The sequence below is a fragment of the Hyposmocoma kahamanoa genome, unplaced genomic scaffold (assembly GCF_003589595.1).
Source record: "Hyposmocoma kahamanoa isolate Upper Pololo Valley unplaced genomic scaffold, ASM358959v1 132, whole genome shotgun sequence".
Taxonomy (NCBI): domain Eukaryota; kingdom Metazoa; phylum Arthropoda; class Insecta; order Lepidoptera; family Cosmopterigidae; genus Hyposmocoma; species Hyposmocoma kahamanoa.
In genome coordinates, this window is record NW_020653467.1 from 550,116 (window position 1) to 568,596 (window position 18,481).

Genomic DNA, 18,481 nt, shown 5'->3' on the forward strand with positions numbered 1-18,481 from the left:
AGTTTGAACAGAGTTCATTTAGAAGTTTGAACCGAGTTCATTTGAAAGTTTGAACCGAACACTAGAGTTCATTTGAAAGTTTGAACCGAACACTATCAAAGTTTCCACAGAGTTTGTAAATTAAGATCCATCATATATTTTGATAATGTTTATCGTGTGTAGGTGGCGCTGAGCATCGCGCAGGTGCCTCGGCGCGTGGCGGCTCCGTCCCGCGAGGAGGTGCTATGCGCCGCGGCGCGACGCGGCCTGCACGCGCGCGTGCTGCTGCTCGACGGCAAGCAGCATGGGCTCGTCTTTGGACCCGCCGCCACCGCGGATCATCTAGTGCAGATGCTGCGTGACAAGATCGGGCTCGCCGATACTGCCACCGGTACATATACTTTTGTTGATACTCTATATAATACTTCATTGATACGTCTTAACGTCATACTCGTCCGTTTCACACACTAATAACTCGTCGGAAATGAAATTGGAAAGACGAAATTAGTTCTAAAAACTTGGTGTGTAATGGTTCTTATCGCCACAGGATACGCTCTGTACGAAGTGTGCGCGACTCCTGCGCCAGCGGGCGCGGGCGAACGCGTCCTGGGCGGCAACGAACGCGTAGGGGATGTTCTCGCGAGATGGGAGAAAGCCGGAGCGACGGCTGCTGCTTGCAGGTATCATATTGCCTCCACTGTCTATTACTGAAAGGTCTTTTTCCGCCATTTATTCTTTAATCTTCCCCTTAATAAACTAAATTATTTTCAATATATGCATGCTACATCGTCGACCTTGTCACTTTCCATCAGGTGAGATGGATGTCAAAAACGCGCTTATATTTTTATTAAAAAATAAATATTATTTATCTTGTAGGAAAGAAGTCAATCGGTTTTTATTTTGTAATTGTGTTATTATATTTTATTGCGCGCAGACTGGTGTTCAAGAAGCGTCTATTTTTGGGCGAACGACCGCTGCATTCGAGTTGCGCTGCGGAGATGGAGTTATTGTACTATCAATTGTTACACGCCGTGCGCCACGATCGCCTGCCCATCGAGATGGATGAGGCCGTGAGTATTTTCAGTAAAGCCTGACTCTTCGCACTTACCCACGAACGAGTCAACGGGACCTGTACTTTATTTGAAAAATAAATATACACTATTTAGATCCGCAAAGGAAAAAGTTTAATTTCCAATGAGTAGGAAGTATAAGCTAGATGTCGCTATTCTCACTAATGTCAACTGGAAATAGGTCTATTTAAACGTCGCGTTGAAATTACGCTGCAGCCTGTGACAATGCGACCTTTTTCATCCCTCATTTTTATCACCCTTTCCTCTGGTTCCTGATTCTTTCGTTCTCTAATTGTTTTTCGTCGTCACTCCCATAAAAATTATTTAATCGTGTAAACCTAACTGCTTATAAAGCAGCAATATATACACTAATACAGTAGGCCCTTTTGGGGTAGGCGATAAGCATGTCCATATGCAATTTAAGTTACGGAGTGTTCTATAGTATTGTACCTGCGTTTCATACATAGATATAGAAAAAAAGGGGAGATTTGGCATGGGGGCGTGGTTCGTGTCGCCTCGATATGATCAAATTGATCATATCGAGGTGACACGCCTACAAACATCGTCACAGTGACATGGTGATCGTTGTACATACAAGATCTCTCGTAAAACGTGAAAATGCCAAGTTGTAGCGATACACCTTGTAAACTAAAATTTTAAAACCAGTGAGATATCATTCCACCGGCTATTCACATTCTTAGTTACTATTTCTATTATTATTCAATGTTTTCTTTTTGTCTCCATAGAAATTTCTAGACTCAAATATAGTGATGTTCATTTACGATGACTGACGTTTATCGACAATAAATTTTTACTGAAATGTTTGAATTTCTTATATGATTTTTGTAATTAAAGTCCCTAAAATATCGAAGCGAAAAGCATTCACGTTAAATTAATTTTTTATTTTATTATTATTATTATTACTAAACATTTTATTTCGAGTAACTTTAACACAACTCATATTTCGGACAACCGTTTCAATTTCATGTCAATTTGTATGTTGCTGTAGCTTGAAGAAAAATGTATATGTATTATTGTTTTGGATATTTAAATTCCATTATACTCGTAGGTCAAACGTAGAGTATTTTTAATTTTTAAGTTTTTCCAATGAGTTCGAAATAAAAGAATGTTAGATTGAAGCTGCAGGAAAATCGAAAGATTTGTTTGATATCTATGGTTTTAGACCATTGTTTTCTATTACAGCCATTCTTTCTTTTCCTTCGCCTTTTCCCTACTTTATTTATACCTTCTTAAAGAAAATTTATATGAACTGAGCGTTACTCTTATTGTTACGTAAGACCCTTAGTGGCACGCGCAGGTTACGGGCGGCGCTGATCGAGTTGAGTTTCGGCGCAGGTGATGCTGGCGGCGCTGCACGCGCAGGTGGTGAGCGGCGACTGCCTGGGCGGCGGCGAGGAGTGCGCGATGCTGGCGGGCGGCGTGGTCCCGCCCCGGCTGGCGGCGCCCGCGCTGCCCGCGCCCGCCGTGCGCCTGCACCACATGTCGCTGCGCGGCACGCCGCCGCTCGGCGCCATGCAGCGCGCGCTCACGCTCGCCAACTCGTGGCCGCTCGCGAGGGCCACCATCTTCGACGTCACCGTGAGTCGACCCGCGCGCCCGCCTCGCCCGGAACCAGCCAGCGGGGGTCGCCCCGCTGACGCTCGGATGACCTTTTCCAGCAATCGTTCACGTCGAACTGGCCGCGCGCGCTGTGGCTGGCGGTGGACGCGCGCGGGCTGACGCTGCTGCGGCGCGGGTCGCGCGCGGCGCTGGTGTCGCACGACCACGACCAGCTGCTGGCCGTGTCGCCCGCGCCGCGCGCCCTGCTGCTCGTCATGCGTGCCGAGCGGAAGCACGCCAAGCTCGTGCTCTCCACGGACCAGGTACAGTGCAGCGCTTTGTTACCGGACGCCGAGTCAGTTTCAAAGTCTCTGAAATTAGGTGGAATAATAATAATAAAGCACATACTCGTAACCCCGCACCAGGAAAACCCTGTATCGCGGGTGCCATGGACACACCTAGACAACCACAAAACTTACATATATTTCTCCCGGGCCGGGAATCGAACCCGGGAGCTCGGCGTGGCAGTCCAGCATGGTAACCGTTCGGCCACAGAGGCAGGCAGGCGGGCGGTATGAAAGACACCACTGTGATACAGCTGTGTTTAAAAGATGGTACTGCTCACCAGGCTTACCAGATCGCGACGCTGATCAAGGACTACATCGAGGCGGTGCGCGGGCCGGTGTCGCCGGCGGTGGCGCCGGTGGCGGACCCGTGCGGCGCGGCGCGCTCGGCCGCGGCCGCCTCGTGACACGCGGCGCAGCCCGCCGCCTAGTGCCAGTGCTTCCACGTCCGGCAGTGAGCTCGCGTTGCAGCGGGCACGGAACGGTTCCTATGCGGTTGAAACGCGGCACTGACCCGACGCCACTAGCGGTTACTTCGTCTGAGGTACAGTGGGGGCTCGCGTCGATCGCTTTGCTCATTTAAGTCTTCCGTTGTCGCCGGTACGCGACCGCTGCTCGGCGTGCTCGGAAGATATGTTAGTGAATGGTAAGTAACGTCAGCGATCCGTTAAAACGTCGAGTGTCGCGTTTCGAACGGCAGTGTGTGCGTCTTTGTGGGAAGTAAATGTTGATATGGTGTAGTGTACTTACAGTAACAAAATTTTTATGTATAAAATTCGTACGGGTTGTAAATTGGCGAAACTATAATTGGAATTATTTTTAACAAAGTTTATTAGTGAAAACATATCAGAGAATGTCTGCATTTACTTCAAAGCTCAAAAGTGCGACCGAATAGCGGAACGGAGACCAAAATGACATCGAAATAATTTCTATGATTATGCGTAGGACTGATGGCGCTAAACATTTTATCTTTGATAAATAAACATTTGTCATCGTGGGACTATCAAATTAAATGGAAATAAAGATGTCGTCCCGGTTTTTACTCCGCTATTGGGCTCGGCGTGGTCAGTGTTCAGTTAGGAGTGCAAGGAAAGACGATTTCAGCAGCCAGACGACGGGGAAGCAAAACCTTCATAATAAATTGTTAACCATACATAGCTCAACTTTTATACACTACGTTATATTATATTCCACTCAAATTTGTTAAATGTATGTCAGTATTATTACTGTTAAAATTGCTGAACTTTGCTGTTAAATAGCGTTAAAATTTAGATAGACTTATTAATAATTCCTATATGAATATCTTCCTTCTAGTGTGTGGTCAAAATATGTATAAATGCATCGATATGAGTAGTGTCGCACGAACAACATCTATCTTGTCAGTACTAATATTATATACTACAGTAGTATACAAAAAATATAAATAATGGATATGGCCGTGTTGCCCGTGACTCCTTAAAAAATATCGATACAAAAATGCAAAACCTTAGAAAGCTCATAGACAATTCTTGTAATGACTTGGCATTTCATTTATCATTGTAATTTATAAGGTTACATTGCCCCAAACCCTATATCCAAGAAAATTAGTAAAGTATGTAGTAAAATTGAATTATGTCTTTAATATTTATGAATATTGTAATTACTGCTGAAGAAATAATCCTTTACCTTGATTTGTGCCTTGTAAAGGCTGGAATAACTTTGTTTTGCGGCTCTATTTAGTGGCAACATAAAGGTATTCCTGGCGTATTTATTGTTCAGTGAGCGATTTGTGCAAACTTATTATGACTGCAAAATTATTTATCATTGTTTCATATAGGATATTATGTATCATGCATATTCACACTATATTGCACAATGTTATGTCTCAATATTTTATGGTTAAAGTATATTTGATATTAGGCGATTGATAGGTAAGCATTGACTTAGCTTGGATATTACACCATATTTATTACAAATAATATATTATTAGCATTTAGTAGATGCGTAATTGTATTTTGACATTGGCTATTTACGCGTGTATCGACACGCGGAACCCTGACGTTGGCAATTTTAATTTGTGGCCTACCCGGTGCTTAGACAATTGGTTGCTTAGATTTGGTTTTTGATCTCATATTGAGTATTATTTATTTAGATGCCATATTTTGTTTTAAGGGTGAGCAATATTTGATTAAGATTTATTTATTCTATGTAACAAGATTTTGTATATTGGATAAAACCAAAGACTCAAATTGTCCCTTTGGATATTATTTTAATTTAGATATAATTTTTAAATTTTTTTGAAGATTGTACATAAACTTTCATATAATAATAAATGTACTCATTGACTTGGAATTTTCGTAATAATTAAATAGGAGCCAAAATTAGAATCGTTTTACAATTAAAGGGTAAAAGCGGATGTTAAGGTTGCAGCCTTACTTAAAAAAACCACATAGAACGCCTTCTTGTAATCATCATTCCCACACCCAAATATGTTACAAACTTTAGTGCGTACACAGAACTGTAAAATCTCTTGTTATTTCAATCTTCAAGCATCACAATGGAGTCAGAATTTTTCTTTTTTGATTTACCAATGAACTGTCTTCCGATCTTGCCTTAGATCTGGAGATAACTAATTTTGAAGAAACGTTTCACTTCAAAAGCGTACACAACAGTGCGCTGCTTTGAGCAAATACTCACGCACACCGAATTGAAACTTATTTTGCGTTTGTGAACAAATATTTCAAGAAGTATAATTGCTAGTGGTGTATAAAGAAAATATATTACTTGGTTATCTAGGCACTTGATTCAATTGTTTGCTTTAATGTGTAATTATATAGTGTAGAAAATGTTGCCATTACTATGCAAACCACTAAACCGTGTTTCATCGTATGCATTATCACTACACCGTTTGTAGTGGTATTTCAACTACAATTATGAACATCTAGAAATAACTACAGTATTAACATTCATTTTCCCAATTATTTCTCTGTATACGCGAATTTACGATAAGTGGCATTCTTTCAACTTTTGGCCTCCAGCCTCATAATAAATGCACTAAATGATTTTCAATTAAACTGTTTCACCATAATAAAATTGTTCTGCACTGTTTTTATACAATATTAAAGGGTGTAATAGATATAAGGTGACTGTATTAGAATTAACGAATCCTCATTTACCTGTTCTGTGAAACTGTACTGCCCAAATAGACTGAGATGTCCAAATATATTATCCTTTTTTGGATTGTTTTGTTACAATGTGTACATATGGAATTTAACCTATTATTTGATTGCCAAATAAATGATAATACCAGAGGAGTTGTTTAAATTCATTTATTACATAATCTTATTGTGTAACTAATCCTAGGTAATCATCCATCAGCGTCCCAATGGCAAACTGTAAAAAAACGAATGTCTGTCTGTAAATATATTCTGATAAGGGTTATTTTATACTCGATGCAAAATAACAACCTTCGTGGTACCTAGAAATTGTATTATAACCACCTAGAAATTGTCCACCTAGAAATTGTATTATAACCACCTAGAAATTACCTAAGCGGCCTAACGGTTTACAATGTGGGCGCGCCAATAATCGGCACTCGATTTTATTTTAACGGTGCGAAGGCCCCAGGTTTGATTCCTTTTTTCAGTGAATGGCAGATTCCCCAGTAGGACCAATTGGACTTAGTTCTAATAAAAAGATCCAAGTCACAATTGGTAAGTTTCAAGAAAATGGAAGTTAGTTTAAAATTTTAACTGCTGCTGGAATTCTCAACCGATCTTCATTTTTTTTCGGCAAATTAAAGTTTTCACTATATAGTTTCACATCAATTGCCAAACATTTCGTAAATTAATGACTTATGGCAGTTTAAAAAAAATACGATTTGAATATTTTCGATTTTGTATGGCAAGAAAACTTTTGCGATTATTTTTTATTTTGCAAAAATGATCCAAAATGTGCATAAAGTGTATATTATTCGTTTTATTTTAATTAAATGAATTTAATAGCATTTTTATGAATTTTAAGAAATCTCTAAACACTACATTCCTACATAACTTTATCATTTTCTACAGTAATAAAAATTACATATTTAACTCAGGTTTTTCGCAAAAACATGCAATTTTTTGACATTATTCGGATGCATTAAAATATTTTTATTAGAAGACTAGTTCCTTCAAGAATTATTTTGTTAAAAAAAACTTGACTTATTTATTTATCCTAAAGTCTCAAAAGATTTTCCAGTGTGCCTTATTCCAGCGTGACCATGGTCGAGTGTTTGAAATTTGACTAGCCAGAAAAAAAAGTCGCTTATTTAGTCGGTTCTAGTCGCAAAAAACTAGATTTAGGCGGTCCGTCGTTCAAAAGTTATAAGGATGTTTTACTGCCCACGCTGGGATAAGCTTATTTCAGCGGCACCATTTCTCAATCTCGAGAACCACAACACTTTTTTTTTTTTCACAACACCTAGCTTTTAGATCTGATTACACTAAAAAAAAGTCGTGATTTAGTCGTAAAAAAACTGGATTTAGTTGTTACGCCGTTTTGAAGGTATTAAGGTGTTTTACTGTCCACTCTGTAATAAGCTTATTACGGCGGCACCATTTTTGAATCTCGAGAACCACAGCTCCTATCTTAGATCTGATTGCACCCAGAAAAAGTCATGAATTAGTCTGTTCTAGTCGCAAAATTTTAGAATTGGTCGCTCCTTTGTTAAAAAGATACAACCGATTTATTATTTTGAGGTTATACCTGTATTAGTCTCGGAGCTCATGTACATATTTTGCATAATATACAGCTTTTGTGTTTTTTTTTAAATACGTGGTATTTGAAGGTTTTAATAATGTTTAGTTTTCAATACAAGCAAAATTAGCAAAAAACGTATAGTTACTTTTCCTTAATGGTCTTAGGATTTATCGATTGACATGATATTTATTAGTGTATGTATGTCGTGTTGAGCTCCTGGCTTACACGAAACGAACGAGACGCACGGAGTACAGTCGCGTACGACTATTGATAAGAATTCATTGAATGAATGGATGACTTATTACAACGAAGAAAAATATTTAAATATCTAAAAATCACAGATTTAGCAGTACAGATCTATATTATTTCTTAAACTAAAAAATCACAGAATAATCAGACTTAGAATAATAATTATGTACAGCAAGTACATAACACGTGCACACAGATATTTAGTGTTTCACATAAAGTAGGTAATAGTAGTTTTTTATTTTTTTACTGTTTCCAAAAAAAAATCAAATATAAAAATTGTTATAGCTTAAAATTAGTGTTTTATGTAATTGGCTTTTTTCATTTTTAGAAAGAAAATTGAGTTGTTTTAAATACAAACTAAGTTGTATAGATTATATTTTGAGGCAATATCTGGTTGGAAGGCAATGTGGTTAAGTCCTGTAAATCGTCGTAACACTGCCAATTTTTTGTAGCTATCCTATAAGCACCAACTTCTGAAATGTCCAATGCCGCCTGGTACATACTAACTAATAGCCAAGACAGTATATTTTTGTTTGCCTATTTTGATGCAGCACGGTACATCATTAATGTTGATGCTAGCAACGCCAGATGTCTCAATAAATAAGTTAGTCGTTGGGTAATAATCAAATTTCACAGTAGCACCACAACCAGAACAGGTCCTTTGTCTTTATTTATTGATATTTTATAGACTTGTTTAATGCCACTATCCCCTCTTTTTCTATAATTTCGATATTGATAGGCATATACAGACATTTAGTAAAGTTATTCTTGTCAGAGGCATTGCATGTACATATTTTTCGCCGCATTGTGCTGTAAGGATATAAGATATTAATTACATCTGCTGTACTTGTTACGCAATCTACTAAATTGCAAGCATCTGAATTGATCTCTTTGTCGAAAAGCTTGAGCAGTAAATGGGCTCTTTTTTATATAAAATGGTTTTATCCACTTCGCTCTGAGCAATTTGCACTATAAATTGACAGATTTCGTTATCTTTAGGAGTCGAAATATACTTTTTTTATTTCGGGCCTATCGACATGTTTGTCTTCACTTTTCACAAAACTTAAAAAATACACAAAGTTCAAACGAGCAAAAGAAAAGGAGTTAAAAGTCAAAATTTTAAAACCATAGATAATATTTTCCATTCGTAAAAATAAACGTTGATCATTGACTTTACCCCATATTTCAAAATGGCTCAGGATTAAAATTGCAGAAGTATACAAAACATTACATAAAAAAATATAACCTATAAAAGTAAAATAAATAAGAATGGTAATTTGTATTATTTCGTTTGATACAAAGTGGAGTTTGCGATCAAAGAATTTGTCGTTTAGTGTAACAAAGAAATTATATAGGAATATATCTATTGCATTTCTTTTTCATTAATAGCATAAATATCAAGACGCGTGCAATAAAAACGCGTCGACAGAATGAATGAATAACTTTTTTAAAGTAACAATGTTAACATTATTTAATTTTTAGTTACGTATGTTACATTTTGAGTTTCTTAATTATTTGTTACCTTTTTAAGTTGATGGCTCTATAGCCAATGCTCAACATATAAATAAAATAATAATAATGCATGAATTAACGCCTCGGTCCACAACTACGTAAAAAACGTTTAAAATGATGAAAATTATTTTAATCACCACGAATACGATATTTTGAGTGATCTCACAACGAACATCTGCTGGAACGGTGTTCTTCCTTAAATACACATTCTTCATTATGTGGACGATTTTCTACGTAAATGTACCTATCAACGGAAATAATTGAATATCCAATATCTTATAAACAAAAGAGCGACTAATTTTAAAATTTTGCGACTAGAACCGACTAATACACGACTTTTTCTGGGTGCGATCAGATCTAAGATAGGAGCTGTGGTTTTCGAAATTCAAAAATGGTGCCGCCGTAATAAGCTTATTACAGGGTGGACAGTAAAACACCGTAATAACTTTAAAACGGTGTAACGACTAAATCTAGTTTTTTACGACTAGAACCGACTAAATCACAATTTTTTTTAGTGTAATCAGATCTAAGCTAGGTGTTGTGGTTCTGGAGATTGAGAAATGGTGCCGCTGAAATAAGCTTATCCCAGTGTGGACAGTAAAACTTAAAACAGTAAAACCCTTATAACTTATGAACGACGGACCGACTAAATCTAGTTTTTTGCTACTAGAATCGATTAAATAACGACGTTAAATTTCAACAACTCGACCATTGTCATGCTGGAATACGGCACACGATTTTCCGACATTCACCGCCGCAAGTAATGTTTTTTCGACACTACTTTAACATCTTGTTCTATGCTTTATTAATTTGGGTTTTAATGATAAGATATTGTTAAATTTTTAATACAATTTCAGCCACATCAACCAGAATCCTTATCTTCCTACACTTTTAATGGGTTTACTTTTGCACAGGTCTTCATAATATCCATAATTCTTCGATTGTGTAAAGACGTCAGACGTGTTTCAAGGCTACTTCAATTTTTCAAAAATTTGTATTATTGGGCAAAAAATTATGCCCAGGTTCCAAATAGCGACAGTGAATCGTTTTTAAGGTCGGTGTCCAGAGCCAATTTTAGCATCAACATCAATTTGTTAATGTTCATATTTTGACCTCCTCGTGAATCACTGAATAGTATAAGGTCTTTGACGCCCACCGCCAATTCGTTATTAATATGCCATAATAGACACGAGCCAACTTCCTGTGCTTCTCTACCTGCCTCACTTGTTACTCATACATACAATAACTTGTGTCATTAGAAGCCATGTGAATATTGGAAAAAGGCGAGGAGAAATTGACTGCGATAAATATGTCGCGGGGAGGTTTATCCTTATCGCATACGATATACCGCACGGTTCCCAAGATGACATTGAGGTTAGCCTCAAATATCGCCTGGCCATAGTGGCGTCGACCGCTCTCTCTCGCTTACCTCTCATCGTTTTCTGTATGCTAAGTACCTAATAATTTTCCTCAAAATTTGTTAGCAAATAAATCAACATAACATATTAACATAACAATAGTTTAAGGATAGTTTAACGCCACTATGGCCAGGTGATAACTGAGGCTAAGCTCAATGACATCATGCGTAGCATGGCGGTATATCGCAAGCGATAATGATAAACCTCCCCTTGACATATTTTTTTATTTTTTTTTATTTATTCATTTATTTCAGGCAACTAAGGCCCATATAACAAATACCTTACATACTAACATACATATTATTATTATTGATACATACCTTACAGACTAACATACATATAAAATAATATAAACTTATTAACTATTTACACGAATTACTATTCGGCAACGTGCGACGCAAACAAGTGTCATGTATCGTTCCTCTGAACCGCCGGAACATGACACCCTTCGGCCAAAACTCTACCTGCATGAAGGTCGACAGATGGACCGTTGGGACCCTCACCACAAACGAATTAAAGTTAACGTTGTGGCGAGACTCCAAACGTTCGACCCTCAGGGTGAATTGGGCTTTCAACCGGATATACTCCACTATATCCTCAGACTTCGTGGAGTAATGCAGTCGAGACAGGTACAACTGCGTCGTCGGTATGGCCGCACGAAGCAAGAAGTTCTGTCCCGTTGGAGCTGTGCCACATAGATTTCGGCTGGTGGGTTTCTTTCTTCTCTTCTCCACTTTTGTGAAGCCGTCCTCGTCGCACCTGTCGGTCTGCCTCTGAGATTTGGCACCTGCGATTCCAGAGACAGGCATTCGGGGTTTACTACCGCCCTTTGCAGTTTTCCGCAACTCGGGTTTTGAAGTCGCGGTTCCGCTGCTAATAGTCGCGGCAACAGCGGCGTATGCACGCCCGGGCGATGACGTGCATACGGGTGACGTAACCTCCGAGGCGGAGGGGCGGGCAGGGGGGCACGGTGCATTGACAACAGCAATGACCGGCGACATACGAGCCGACTCAATACTGCCGACGGATGCTTTTCGCGCCCCGCGACGCGTGTTGACGTAGGAGACTGTCGGTGACCTACATACCGAAGCGGGGTTGCGTAACAACGCAACTTCGGCACGTAGCTCACTTATGGAGTTATCCGACGCCTCCAATTTTGACTGAACTTCAGCCAAACTCGACTTCAAGGACGTGATGTCCTTTAAGAGCCTGGTGACGTCGACGTGGTCAAAGGTGACCGGAGGCAACTTGTGCAGATCCTTCGCCACGAAAGTAGGCACGTCGTCCGGATCGGTATTCTTCAAGAATGCAGTAACATCCTGGACACTCTTCAAGCCTCCATCCCTCCGACGAGATGGCATCTGCTGCTCTTTGCCGCAGCTCTGGAACAGCAGCACCTTGCCACTGCAAATCTCATCTTCGTTGAAATTAGATTTGCAGATCTGCTCGATGCTGACTTCATCCATTGTGTCGATGGCATTTTGCACGAATGCCAGAAACTCATTGACAATGAGTTGTTGGGAACCCATTGTCACTTACGTACATGCAGCAGCCTAAGCCGCGCAAAATCGCGAATTAAAATAATTCTCGCAAAGTAGTGCAGCGCGTCCGTTTCCGATCACACATTGAACACGACTGATGATATTTGATATTTATCGCAGTCGATTTCTCCTCACCTTTTTCCAACAGTTAATATGTAACAACCTATTTTTATTTATTTCGTTTGTGGCGCTCAAATCTTACTTTGATAAAATTACCGTGCAGAGCTGTCAAAATGTTTTAAACTCAGATGTGATCTTGCCATGGCCATGTTTGGCATTGCGATATACTTTCGCGGCCATAGGTCGCGGCACGTGAGTAAAGAAAACATGTGCACGCGGTGCGACAAAAATGTGACGTCACATTGCTTGACACGTTCGTTATTGTGATAAAATTTCAAAGTGGCGGTTTATTCCTCGAATAGACAGCTAAATGTGGGTATATAATAGCTTTATCGCGGAGGCATGAACGGGGGCTGGTCTATGTTAAATTTAACATCAAAAGATGTCGGCCGTTCTATGAAAATTTGGAAGGTGACTTTAAAATTTGAAAGGCTATTTTGAAATCCTACATTTTTTAAGTAGTTCGACCTTCAAAGTAATTGTGTTAAACGTAACTGGAACATTCTGTCCCTATAAAAAAAATAATCAAAACGATCCTATTGTTTCAAGATTTTAAAAAGCCAACACTATACAAGTTACTTTGGTAAAAAAGAAACAATAAAAACAAAATAATTCAAGTTTATTTGAATCTTATTGGCCATCATATTTCATAGTTTAGTATTCTTTAAGAACGATTCATACTCAAGTGGATCATGTCATGTGTTGTTGAATGAGAGTCCAGGAAACCTGGATCGTATATTAAAAATATTTCTGGGCAAATTGCATTTTTTTCAAAACGCTACATACTTATAATTTCGCCAATATTAGAGATATCGACACGAGTCTTTCTGGCATGAAAGAATATGCTACGGTGAATCACGTGGTGTACTTAACTCATTTTCGCCCAAAGTGTGACTTGGATCTTTTTATTATAACTACGTCCAATTTGGGAAATGAACTTTTCCAAATTGAGTTTCAGTCTGGGCGTTCTGGGAAGTGCCCCAGAATACCTATCAGTAGTCCAAAATGACATTTTCCAGAAATAACGTTTGGTCGAAATTTCATAATCTCGAAAGCAATTATGAGAGGAAAATGTTTTTTCTTTTAAACCTAATTTAACCGAACCCAAACGTGTCTTTGCGATAAACATTCAACATATCCCGAAAGAACAACTGTTTCGTTATAATTCGGTTTTCGGTGTAATGAAAATTCGAAAAACGTTATTTCGGACAAAAAAGTTTCGAGTTTGTGATAGGTTACCTTTTGTTGCAGAAGGTCAAATACAGGGAATTCCTTAGTTTGAGAGTTTGCCAGGCAACCACACCATTTACCTGGTAAATGGTGTGGTTGCCTGGCACATAACTCTTATTTGTAGGAAATTATTTTCACAGGAGGAAATCAGCCAACTGGAACCCTCTACTCATTGTAGTCTTTGCATATACATATGTCTTAGTCATCTGGGTAATTCCAGATGTAGTCCTACCAAAATTATATATTGCCTATTTACTGCTGGTAGTTTTTCAAAATAAAATTGAAATTTTTTGTTGAGCTCTGTGATCGTCGCGCCTTATCGTGCTAGCCCTACTGTTAATCTTATTAAAATTTTCAACTACCTACTTTCAAAAATACTTATGCTTGCCTACAACAAAAAAAATTGCATTGAAAAAAACTTGAGATAACAAAAGATACTTACGATGCCATTAGCATCCACTCTTGTGCCAACTATTTTCAATCTGATGACATCTTCTTCCTGTATGACATTGTCTTCCTGCTTACTCTTATAACAGGGTGGATTCACATTTGGACAGAACTCCATATCAGCTGGAATAGACTGCAATAAATTAATATATTTAAAACTAAATTAATAATCAAAATAAAACTGGCCATAGCTAGCTTGCTTATAAATGTGTGACTAAGAAAATAAATACTTACATGATGTGAAATGAAACAACTTAGGGGTCCTATTTGGGCAAACATTCCCACCTGTAGGATAAATAAATTAAAATAAAACATACATTTAATTTTTTTTCTTTATTGGTGTTGAACCTGTGTAATATAGACATTCCAAGGCCACCCAATAGCCACATTTATGTACATTATGGTGTCAGTATAATTTTATGTCACTACCTCCTACAGTTACAAGTGCATATAGATTGTCTGGACCAATGAATGAACAAATGATGGATAAAAGACTTATTGTCAAATTTCCTACACTTGCAGCCTGATCAGCGGTACTATGCAATGCATTCAGGTTGCTGATGGGGTTGTTGAGTTACTGTAGTGCGTCTGGGATATTCGCGGAGGAGGCGCGCACGGATGACTTTCATAGCCCATCAGAATGGCTGGTTGCCTGTGGTGTCTGGGGTACTAAGTGTATATTCAAGAATTTCCTTTCCTAAATAATTGCCAGCCATGGCATATTCTGAGAAATTCGAAAAAAGTTATCCAGCCATTCTGGTATCAAAATGGCTGGTCACCACTTTGTTCAGCATGAAGGGTGCAGATTTTCCAGAAGTATGTATTACCAATTATTGCTGTTAAGCTATATAGCTAGTTTCACAAATTAAAGTTTCAGCTTCATATCTACATTGGTTAAAAAAATTTTACAGATTTAAAAATGCCTGATGAAATGATACAAGCAACTGTTTTTAGTATGACATCATCATGTATAAACAGCAGACATTGACAAAAGGAAATCAATTACGTGAAAGAAACTGCTGCTTATAGTTATAGTGTAGTAAATAGCTTTCACCCGCAACTTTGTTCGCATGGACTATGTATCTATTTTTTCAGATCTAAATTGTGTATATTTGTTTTTATACTTCATTTCAATCCATTTTGAACAAAAAGTAAACAAACAAGTCACTGACCAGACCATAGACGATTTAGTGATGGCCAGTTGTAACGCCAACTACAAATGAATTAATTAAATGATTGAATGAATCGATTTGTTCAATTTAGTCATACTAGTGGTGTTCCTTATATCTAAAATTTCAATTTAAATCCTCCTTCAAATCCTTACACTTAGATACTCATTCAATTGCGATTGAAATGTTCGATTTTATAATTTATTGATTACTAAACTTTTTGATTGAACCGAATGTTTTTTTTCAAACAGCACTATGCAACCATAGGCAAGTCATAGAAGTATAGATGAATAATAACCTCACTTTTGGACTACCATTTTTCAAATACGATTTTACGATGCTATTCAAATGAATATTGTTGGAAAAAGTGATGATATACCAAGTTTAAATTTTCGAAATATACATGAAAGTGTTACTTATTCAATTTATTGAGTGATTGCATTAGAATTTTAACCAAAGAGGTTTGTTTACTTTTTGTTCAAAATGGATTGGAACTATACAAACAAACCATCATTTTAAGTCATTCACAGGCTTCTCGGCTGACTGTGGGACCTGTAAAGGACCAAAATGTTGGCCTAATAGGGACGTAGCACTAAAAACTATATGGTACTAAAAATGTGCCCTGATAGGAATGCAAAATAGTACAAAAAACTGTTGCTTTTATAATTTCATCAGGCACTTCATCATAAAATTTTAAATCTTTAACCGATGTAGATATGAAGCTGAAACTTAAATTCATGAATACTTCTATAAATATGTACTTGTAGAAAATGTGTGCCCTTCATACAGAATAAAGTGGCGACCAACCATCCTGAAATCAATGGCTGGTCAACTTTTTTCAAATTTCTCAGAATATATCATAGGTAGCGATTATTTAGGAATAGCAAATATGTGGCAATTCTTGAACATACACCCAGTACCAAATGCTCCAGGCAAGCAGCCATTCTGACAGATACCTTTTATGCCGTCATGCACAAGTTAGTAGCATCCCTAATTATGCACGTACACAGCAGCATCAACAGCCTCCTGAGCATGGTGGCTGATAGAAAAAAATAATAAAAGAAGCATACAGATTCAAACATACCTTATTTACTTGCGTAACTATCGCCTCAAGAACCTCCCCTTTGAATGGTCGAAACACAATCGCCTTGTATTTGACAGGGTACACAACGAAACCTTGGCCTGGTTGAATTAAACCAGCTCCTATATTATCTATTGTCGTTACTGCGATCACAAAACCGTACCTGAAACCATGAAATTTAAACATTCTCAACTGATAAATGTGCAGTATGTAAAACCTAACCAACATCAAACTTACTTTCCAGTGCATGTTCCTTCGACTTCTGTATATAATTTCTGCTTCACCGTATCTAGTAATTGTGGACCGAAGTATCGTGGATGTAATAGAATCTCATGTTCCAATGAAATCTAAAAAAAAAAACAATGTTTATAAATGAGCTACATAGTGTGCGTACAGTTTTTTGTGAAAACAGGTCTATTTAGTACTTACGTGGTAAAACATTTTCTATATTTATTAATCTTTTATTAACTAACGATCCTCATGCCTTTTAGCTTTTACAATTACATCAGTTTTTAATTGAAATTCACGAATTTTACATTCGGCTTTTTTCTATACAAGCTTTTTTTTCAAGTCAGAGACAAACACTTTGTTTTCTTTATGTTCGTCCAAAAAGAGAAGGCGTGGGTTAACAAGGACCATACTGCCTCATCAACAGTGGCTATAGTACTGTTAGGTAATTTTCCGAAAAATTGCTAATTAAAAAATTTAAGAATATTGGCCAAATATTCAAAGACTCATATTATGTTCTTCGTTGAGAAATAGCTTTTGAAGTTTTATTTAGTCGTCTTGTTTAATGTTTGTCTGTGTTTTATCTTGAAGGACAAAAAATTTTATATGTATAACATCTTTCTATACCATCAGCTAGTAAAAAAATATTCGTTTTATCTGTGGTTTTGAGTTTTATAGCTTAGTTAAGGACACGTATCGAATCAAAAATATCGATACTGTACTCATGAGTAGTATCGCATAAAAAGTATCGAAACAAAAGTATCGATACTTTTTTATAATATCAAGTTACGAACAAGTCGTGCGCCTGATGGTAAGGTACACGTCTGCCCAAATAAAAACCAAAGCAAAATTTATTGACCAAATGACCATTGACATGTTACTATTGACTCTTCCGACAACGCTTGAAATATTAACGGTAATGGTTAATAAAAGCATCGAGACCAGCACTTTTCCGACTGACTGGAAAACAGCTTGGCAAAAAAGAGTATGGATTTAATGAGGGCGCCTAGATCAAATATGTGGTAACCCGATATACTACGACGAAAATTGTTTAGATACTTGTTATTTTTATTTATTGTTAAAGGCTTTTAGCGCCCAGACACACGACTCGAAAACTTTCTTGGTAGGCAACAACATTTAAATTTCTCGGAATAATACAACCGCACGTTGTCCATGCGGTCGCCAAGTGGACGAAAGCTAAGCCAGACTCGTATGAAATTCTCCAAACTCTTCTCTTATTTCCAAAATGGGATGAACACAAAATCATCTCACCTCTTTTTTTTCTTCTTTGCATTATTTGTATAAGTAATAATTAAATAAATTAGTAAGTTAAAAAAAAAGTAAATTCTAAATAAATAAAGCGTATTTTGTTATAACAGTTCGGTCTCTAAACACGTAAACTCCGTCACCGCGTCACGGCCGCGCGGCGGCGACATATTCGCGTCAAATAAACGCGCCCTTAGAGTTAATTTTCAATTACCATCAGACTCGATCCATCCACAGTAACAACATAATATTATATAGCAACATAATATGATCCCTCACAGAATTATTTGTTTTTATAATTTAAATGACCTTTTTCCTTCTTACTAAGAGAGATTCGAGCGGGTTTAATAATTATAATAAAATAAATAGGATAAAAGGGAAAATGAACCATTTATTGTTTGTACAAGTTATTCTAATAAAACAAAATAACAATTTAATTTTTTTTAATAAATACTAATTTTCGGATAATATCGCGGTTTTTTTTTTAAATTTTAAATCAATCAGATTCCAAAACACTTTCATCGAGATAATCCACCCCAGAAAACTCT

At 37.5% G+C, this 18,481-nt stretch overlaps 2 protein-coding genes across 2 annotated transcripts in view; one reads left to right on the forward strand and one right to left on the reverse strand.

Moving 5' to 3' along the window:
* LOC113240332 (myosin-I heavy chain) overlaps positions 1-3,988 on the forward strand; it is a 28,839-nt gene extending 24,851 nt beyond the window's left edge. The window contains exons 30-35 of the mRNA XM_026477605.1: positions 163-370; positions 527-659; positions 914-1,049; positions 2,406-2,648; positions 2,729-2,932; positions 3,238-3,988. Coding sequence (XP_026333390.1) covers positions 163-370; positions 527-659; positions 914-1,049; positions 2,406-2,648; positions 2,729-2,932; positions 3,238-3,360 — 1,047 coding nt within the window. The 3' untranslated portion in view covers positions 3,361-3,988. The remainder of the gene's footprint in view (positions 1-162; positions 371-526; positions 660-913; positions 1,050-2,405; positions 2,649-2,728; positions 2,933-3,237) is intronic.
* Positions 3,989-5,980: 1,992 nt separating this feature from the next.
* LOC113240328 (DNA-directed RNA polymerase II subunit RPB7) lies at positions 5,981-16,985 on the reverse strand. The gene is made up of 6 exons (XM_026477601.1): positions 16,869-16,985; positions 16,677-16,786; positions 16,443-16,602; positions 14,424-14,474; positions 14,185-14,322; positions 5,981-6,325 (listed from the first exon to the last, which is right to left on the reverse strand). The coding sequence occupies exons 1-6, from the start codon at positions 16,878-16,880 to the stop codon at positions 6,275-6,277; spliced, it is 522 nt and encodes a 173-aa protein (XP_026333386.1). The 5' UTR covers positions 16,881-16,985; the 3' UTR covers positions 5,981-6,274.
* Between the last annotated feature and the right edge of the window lie 1,496 nt (positions 16,986-18,481).

Bases quoted from the DNA above. Each gene is read 5' to 3' on its own strand.
- LOC113240328 (XM_026477601.1), bottom strand. The intron at 14,475-16,442 runs GTATGTTTGAAT...TTTATCCTACAG, and splicing joins TAGTTACGCAAGTAAATAAG to GTGGGAATGTTTGCCCAAAT. The intron at 6,326-14,184 runs GTAAGTATCTTT...GTTTTTTTACAG, and splicing joins GAGTGGATGCTAATGGCATC to TTTGCCATTGGGACGCTGAT.